Here is an 8,328-nt window from a genome sequence, read left to right on the forward strand (position 1 = left end):
AAGTGTGCCAAGAAAACATTCCCCACACCTTTACACCACCTGAATGAATGAGAAGGTGTGCAGGTGTTCCTAATAAAGTGTCCAGTGATTGTATATACTGCGTGTATACATATATATATATATATATATATGTGGCAGGTGTGGTGTTTTACACTACCATTGTATATGTTGCAACGGGGTTGCTATGGTGACCGTTCTGCGCATGAGCCCTCGATCGCGTCGTGAGTGTGCGCCCCCCCCCCACATGTAGCCACCCGTGCCCTGGACTCACCCACCCGCAGCCCTCCACACTCCAGCATGTCCCCTATGAAGTGTCCACTTCACTGCACTACCCCCTCTCTAGGTAGCGAGGGTCGAACGGTCAACAGCTCCCCATATCCATGCATGTGTATAAACACCTGCCACTGACCTGGCTGGTTCATTACTGACAAGACTAGAGGGTTTAAACAAGCTGGAGCTACACACAGAGCTAACGGAGGGAGGACACATCCTATAGGTGGCCACTTGTAACACTGAAGTGTATGCTTTATTTATTTATTATTTATTTTAATCATCATCATCACTTTTTTAGTATTTTAATATAATAACTATAGCCATCTTTTTAATCCACTTTTATATCATGATCTCACAGTTGTTTATATACTGTACATGGCTGGCCCAGTGTTGTTGTCTGTCCTTTATGTTGTGTTGTGTTGTTATGTGTGGTTTTTAGTGGAGTGGCGTGGCAAAATGAATTTCCCCACGGGGATAAATAAAGTATCTATCTATCTATCTATCAATCTATCTATCTAAGCTAAGCAGACCTAGCCATACAGGCGGCAGTGTTATGCTAACAAGCAGACTCAACAATCAGTCTTTTGTAGGTGTAGTGTGCAATCAGTGATACAGTGGGACGATATGAATTCAATACTGTTTGGAACAAGAAGATTACTAAATCTAAATCTAAGTGTCTTTGTAGGACAATCTACTCTGTATACTGCAAGTATTTATAGATTTCGTGCGGAGAAGCGGCAAAAACAAGCAACAAGATGAGAGCAGTGTGATGATGATGCTGTGATGACTCATCGTCTGGGCTGGGCTGTAGTGATGTTCTTCTATAAAGGTCTTCTCTAATTGGACAGGTCGCGAAATTCCGCGATAATTAATTAAATTCTAGCAGAGTTGATGAATGTCAACCGCTAGCACCACGTACGCCGAAAAAAATACTAATACAGTAATTATAATGACTTTTTCAGTAGCATGTCTCGTAGCATCTCGCTAACCCTTGCCAGTAACTGTATCCTTTGACTCGCTAATAACTATCTATCCTCAGTCTGTCCGTCAACTAATTTTGAGTAATAAACTATTGAGCCGGTGATCAAAGGCAACTGCAGTCATTCAAGATGTAAACCCAGCCAGCACGTAACCCACCTTCAACGTTGAAATGTGGTTGAAATATGTCAGTTGTTGTTTCAACGTTAAAAAAAGCCCTACATTTCATTTCAAAATCAATAAACAAAATCCAACAGTGATTTAACCTTGCTCCACCACGTTGATTCACCCGTGGATAAACGTTAAAATGGCGGCTTGGAAGGAGAATGCTCAAAGGCAACTGCCGTCATTCAGAATGTAAAGACTATAGGCTAAAACAGTGCTTAGGAGAGCAGAGATACAGCACAGTGCTGAACATAGCCATGAACATAGTCATTCAGACTAAGGTAGGTGGTGTTAATAGCCTCTATACCTATGGATATATATACTGGTGCACTGTTTATCAGGTTTGTTGTTTCAGTTGGCGGTAATGCGTATGTTATACAATGAGGACAAGAGGAGGACATTTTGCAAGACTTTTGTTCATTTTGTTCAGTATCATGCAATTCCTGGAGCTGGGGTTCATGTAGATCTCTACGTAGGGACAGGTTCACATACGCCAAAGACAATTTTGACCAGAAATGGAAAGAAAGAGAGGGTGAAAGAGCTCAGAAAAGACACATAGTATAAAAAAAAACACAAAAAAACAACACTTGTCAATCTCTTTACCCCGAAGTCTTCAAATCCCTCCCCGCTAACATCCTTTCTCTCCGTTAACATCCTCCTTCTTCTCTGTCCCACTCGTTGTCCTTCCATGCTTCAAGTCTCTGGTTCTCTGGTTGAAAAGCCGAAAACTGTGACGCCATCTTGCGTCTGTGGGGCCCTGTGTGTGTGTGTGTGTGTAGGGAGGGCCCCTAGGAGTTGAAGTTTTTTTACATGATGGAGCAGGTGAATCCGCAGCACTCCTTCAGCAGGGTGAGGCCTGTCTTGGTGAAGGGGGACGAGGTCTGCTGGGCCCTGGAGGTCGTCCTGCCGGAGGGGGGCGGGGTCGGACCACCTGGGACCAGGACACACCCCTTGGACGGGTTAGGGTTAGGTAATGTACTGTATGGGTTAGGTAATGTAATGTATGGGTTAGAGTTAAGGTTATGTAATGTATGTAATGTATGGGTTAGGGTTATGTAATGTACAGGTTAGGGTTAGGGTCATGTAATGTATGTAATGTATGGGTTAGGGTTATGTAATGTATGTAATGTAGTGGTGGTCTAGTGGATAGTGAGTTGGACTTGTGATCGGAAGGTTGTGAGTTCAAATCCCGCCTGAAGCCACACCACTACTAGTGTGCCCTTGGGTAAGGCACTTAGCCCTCAGTTACTCCAGGGGGAATGTCCCTGTAATTCGTAATTGTAAGTCGCTTTGGATAAAAGCGTCTGCTAAATGGCAAAAAAATAAAAAATAAATGTAATGTAATGTATGGGTTAGGGTTACGTAATGTACAGGTTAGGGTTAGGGTTATGTAATGTATGTAATGTATGGGTTAGGGTTAGGGTTATGTAATGTATGGGTTAGGTTTAGGGTTATGTAATGTATGTAATGTACAGCCGCGTTTGTAAATGAGCTCCGCGTGAATGCCTCTTGTCCAATCAAATTACTTGGTCCCTTTATGACGTTGAACCCAGTGTGCGCTCTGGTTAATTTACGAACGCGGCCTACATGTAATGTATGTAATGTATGTAATGTACATGTAATGTACATGTAATGTACATGTAATGTATGTATTGTACATGTAATGTATGTAATGTACATGTAATGTATGGGTTAGGGTTGCCAACTTTCTCACTACCAAATGCGAGACACAATATGGCGTGCGACTGCACATGGCGGGGGAGTTTGCAGGAATTGCCTCATTTACGCTCTACGTACGCATGAGGGGGCCCTGTGATTGGATGAATATACGGGACAAGGGAGATCTCGTATATATTCATCCAGCCCAAAGTACAGGACATCCCGGCTGATACATACCCTTACCCTTCTTCTTCTTCAAGCTTTTGGGGAACTTGGACTTGAGGAAATCGGCCATCTCTTTATCCTCCTCTTTCTCCCTGTTGAGGAGGAGAGAAACAGGGGGATGAGAGTACAGCTTAAACATCTCCGGCTGCTTCTTTCCCATGGCCCCAGGCTCTGTCTTCTCCTCTCGTCTCCCCCTCTCCTCTCCTCTCCTCCCCTCCCGTCCCTTCCTCCTTTCCTCACCCGTCTCTCTTCCCCTCCCCTCCCCTCTCCCTCCTCCTTTCCTCACCCGTCTCTCTTCCCCTCCCCTCCCCTCTCCCTCCTCCTTTCCTCACCCGTCTCTCTTCCCCTCCCCTCCCCTCCCCTCTCCCTCCTCCTTTCCTCACCCGTCTCTCTTCCCCTCCCCTCCCCTCCCCTCTCCCTTCCTCCTTTCCTCACCCGTCTCTCTTCCCCTCCCCTCTCCCTCCTCCTTTCCTCACCCGTCTCTCTTCCCCTCCCCTCCCCTCTCCCTCCTCCTTTCCTCACCCGTCTCTCTTCCCCTCCCCTCCCCTCCCCTCTCCCTTCCTCCTTTCCTCACCCGTCTCTCTTCCCCTCCCCTCCCCTCTCCCTCCTCCTTTCCTCACCCGTCTCTCTTCCCCTCCCCTCCCCTCTCCCTCCTCCTTTCCTCACCCATCTCTCTTCCCCTCCCCTCCCCTCTCCCTCCTCCTTTCCTCACCCGTCTCTCTTCCCCTCCCCTCCCCTCTCCCTCCTCCTTTCCTCACCCGTCTCTCTTCCCCTCCCCTCCCCTCTCCCTCCTCCTTTCCTCACCCGTCTCTCTTCCCCTCCCCTCCCCTCTCCCTCCTCCTTTCCTCACCCGTCTCTCTTCCCCTCCCCTCCCCTCCCCTCTCCCTTCCTCCTTTCCTCACCCGTCTCTCTTCCCCTCCCCTCCCCTCTCCCGTCTCTCTTCCCCTCCCCTCCCCTCTCCGTTCCTCCTTTCCTCACCCGTCTCTCTTCCCCTCCCCTCCCCTCTCCCTCCTCCTTTCCTCACCCGTCTCTCTTCCCCTCCCCTCCCCTCTCCCTCCTCCTTTCCTCACCCGTCTCTCTTCCCCTCCCCTCCCCTCTCCCTCCTCCTTTCCTCACCCGTCTCTCTTCCCCTCCCCTCCCCTCTCCCTCCTCCTTTCCTCACCCGTCTCTCTTCCCCTCCCCTCCCCCTCCTCCTTTCCTCACCCGTCTCTCTTCCCCTCCCCTCCCCTCCCCTCTCCCTCCTCCTTTCCTCACCCGTCTCTCTTCCCCTCCCCTCCCCTCTCCCTCCTCCTTTCCTCACCCGTCTCTCTTCCCCTCCCCTCCCCTCCCCTCTCCCTTCCTCCTTTCCTCACCCGTCTCTCTTCCCCTCCCCTCCCCTCCCCTCTCCCTTCCTCCTTTCCTCACCCGTCTCTCTTCCCCTCCGCTCCCCTCTCCCCCTTCCCTTCCCTCTCCACTCCTCCTCTCCCCTCCTCCCCTGGGTTTCTTCTTTTCTCTTTCACATGTCTCCAAACTAATCAATTATCACCTGCCTCTTCCTGCTTCCTTCTCCACACCTCTCAGGGCCAGCGTACTGACAGCACCCCCGCCAATTATGTAAAAAAAAAAAAAGGGTGCCGCGCAGAAACAGTGTCTCGTTAACACTAACGAACCTCATCTACGGCAGAAAAGAGGATGTCGCTTTTTATATATATAAGTCAAGTCCCCGTGTTCTACAAACACAGAGAACACAGAATGTTCACGGGCTAGGGCCAGAGTGTTCTTAGAATGGAGAGTGTTCTGTTCCTCTTCTGTGGTTTGGGGGGCTCAGTTGAAGACTTGTAGGTTCTGACAGGGTATCCTTGGAGACAAGGAAGATAACAACAGCTACACAGGTGGTAAGTCAGCTTGCCTTAGCCTCTCAAACTCCACGTCGTCCACCAGGAAGTCTCTGGTCTCCACCAGCTTGTGGATCTGCTGCAGAAGCTCCTCCTCCCTCTCTCTGTCCTCCTTTGACTTGTCATTGTCTGGAATGTGGAAAACATTTGACTATTAGGTGGGATTTGGTAGCAAGTGGTCTTTACCTATACAATGTATCAAGGAGGCTTACAGTAAAATGAGCTCATTTGACAGTATTCAACGTGTTGGGGAGAGATACTGTTTGGTTTTTAGTATAGAGGCATTTAATGACTCTCTACTTCACAATGGACTTAAATGATTGGAACATGGAGTACATCACGATCTGTAAACGACTGAGTCTGTATCAATTCAATACCTGGCATAGACACTAGTTTAAAAACGGCTTCATACCTGCAATAAACACTAGTTTAAAACCTGTTTCATACCTGCAATAGACACTAATTTAAAACCTGTTTCATACCTGCAATAGACACTAGTTTAAAACCTGTTTCATACCTGCAATAGACACTAGTTTAAAACCTGTTTCATACCTGCAATAGACACTAGTTTAAAATCTGTTTCATACCTGGTATCGACACTAGTTTCTGGAGTTCCTTCTTCAGACGAGTGATTTCCTTACACAGCTGGATGTCGTCCATCCTGAGGATACCCCCCAAGCCCCCCAAAAGAGTTAAAATCTAGCAGGGTTATTCTATTTAGGGTTGAGTCCTAGGTCTTAGTCCTAATAAAAACGTCTCCAAATAAAAAATCTCCAATGAAGATGCATTTTAGTCTAGGTCTAGGCTTAATCTGTGATTGGAAAACCACCCCCTACTATAGAGTTTCAAGATCAAGTGTCTAGTTTCAAGTTTATTGTTACGTCACATTACACAAGCGTAAGAGAGTACAATTCGTAGGCTTCGGTTCCTGACATTGCAGCACAAGACAATAAGGCAATAATTCAAGATAAAATAGTGCCAGGACATGAGTGACAAATAAGACATAAGATACAATTAGCAGTATCCAGACAATTTGCAGACAATAAGGCACTAAGCATTTTTTTTTTTAAGTGACAGTAGTAAGTGACAGTAGTAAAGTGACTGTGAGCTTAAGTTTAGGTAGTCCGGGGTGCTTAGGTGGCGTAGCGGACTAAGGGTTCCCGGTTCGATTCCGGCTGCGGACACATCCTGCATGTCATCCCTTCTCTCTCTCTCACCCATACTTCCTGTCATATCTCTACTCTCTCTATCATAATAAAAAAAAGTTTAGGTAGACCATATGCATGGGATGTGCTTGTGGATGATAGTCAGTTGTCTCCAGTAGGCTTGTTCATGAGCCTGGTCTCCCGGGGGAAGTAGCTGTTGGTTAGCCTCTGAGCTTAGGCCCTGAGGCCCCAGAAGAGGCTTTGCCCTTTGGACGGCATCGATTCAAACAGACAGTGGTTGGGGTGGCTGGGATCTTGGATGATCCTCCGGGCTTCGCTGACACACCGTTTGCTGTATATGTCCTGGATGGAGGGAAGCTCACATCCACTGATGCGCTCGGCTGTCCGCACCACCCTCTGTAGCGCTCTGTGGTTGAGGGCAGTGCAGTTGCCCTGCCAGGCAGTGATGCGCCCAGTCAGAATGTTCTAGGTTGTGCCTCTGTAGAAGGTCTGCAGGACCCTTGTCCCCACGCCAAGCTTCTTCAGCCGCCTGAGGTGAAACAGCGCCAGCACAGTACATGCCAGCTCTTCCCAGTTCTCCGAAATCATAAGATGAATCGGCCTCAAATGAAAGTTCAGACAGCATAGCGTCGTGTAGGGTGGGGGTATCGTTCAGACATATCAGAGGGAAGATTACCCAATCACACTCCACAGACTGAACATCTGAGGGAGTGCACACTGCTGTCTATCTCTCTCTCTCTGTGGCTGAGATTCAGCTACGGTTCACTGACTCACTGTGTGTGTGTGTGTGCGTTCGTGCGTATGTGTATGATTTTACTCACAAATATGCAATATTCACACATTGGTGTGCACATTCCTGTTTGTGTGACCCTGTCTGACCCCTGTCTGACCCCTGTCTGTGAGGTGTCGTCAGTCCCCAGGGACGTCAGGGAGGTCACAGCCTGGCAGCTCAGCTCTCACACATACATCACTGTCAGCTCAGGGAGGGCTTCACCTCGCCACGACAGCCCACCTGTCAGAGAGGGTGGAGGGGCTCCTACAGGGACCAGGCAGGGGGGGCTGGGTGGATGACCATGCTGAATACAGATGTTGAAAGGGAGGGAAAAGGCTTTACGATTTATGGGAAAGTACTTTGACATGCTCTTCAGGCTACCTCTTCATCCCCACTACCCCCCTGTAGACACACACACACACACACACACACACGCACACACACACACACGCACAATAATACACTATTATTATTCAATAGGCCTCATTCAGCATGGGCATGGCTAATCCGTGGTCACTTCAATTACTACTCTCTCTATGACAGTCTATTACGCGCACACACACACACACACGCAAACACGCACACACGCACACACGCACACACACACACACACACACTACTGCGCAGTTCGACTCAAATTTAATAATACATTAGATTGAACTCAATTGGATGGTAGTGGTTTGGCTTCTGGTCTATAATGGTATCTCTTCTATTCCAGACAGGGGTCAAAGGGCGCTGGTTAGCACTAGCTGAGCACCATTTCACCATGTTAGAGACATTCCCGGATGACCTCCATTGGATCTCTCTACATGTATCTGTCCACTCTAAATCACCATTCCTCTTTATACATAATACTGTACATACAGTGCCCTGTGTAAGTAATGGGACAGTGAAGCATTTTTCCCTTCTTTTGGCTCTACACTTCAAAAGTTTGGGTTTAAAATCAAATAATGGCTGTAGGATTGAAGTAGAGATTCTCTGCTTTCATCTGATGGTATTTGTGTACATTTGTTTCACCATTCCGAAATAACAACACATTTTATGCCTAGTCCCCCTATTTAAGGGTACGCAAAAGTAACAGGACAATCATTTTCTGCATCTGTGGTGGCAGTTTGCCGACGTACAATGATTTTGCTCAAATATGTTGTTAGTGACAACCAATACAACATAGAAGGCTAACAATTAGAATGCTAGCTACTCTACAAGTCATGACTAC

The 8,328-nt window shown here is 47.7% G+C and overlaps 1 protein-coding gene across 1 annotated transcript in view; it reads right to left on the reverse strand.

The window, feature by feature from the left end:
* Positions 1-2,222: 2,222 nt before the first annotated feature.
* pik3r6a (phosphoinositide-3-kinase, regulatory subunit 6a) overlaps positions 2,223-8,328 on the reverse strand; it is a gene marked incomplete at both ends in the record, with an annotated part of 22,547 nt that continues 16,441 nt past the window's right edge. The window contains 4 exons of the mRNA XM_080522341.1: positions 2,223-2,347; positions 3,319-3,392; positions 5,189-5,303; positions 5,762-5,835. Of these exons, the coding sequence (XP_080378467.1) occupies positions 2,223-2,347; positions 3,319-3,392; positions 5,189-5,303; positions 5,762-5,835 (388 nt within the window). The remainder of the gene's footprint in view (positions 2,348-3,318; positions 3,393-5,188; positions 5,304-5,761; positions 5,836-8,328) is intronic.

This window comes from Nansenia antarctica (genome assembly GCF_963989245.1).
Source record: "Nansenia antarctica genome assembly, chromosome: 2".
Taxonomy (NCBI): domain Eukaryota; kingdom Metazoa; phylum Chordata; class Actinopteri; order Argentiniformes; family Microstomatidae; genus Nansenia; species Nansenia antarctica.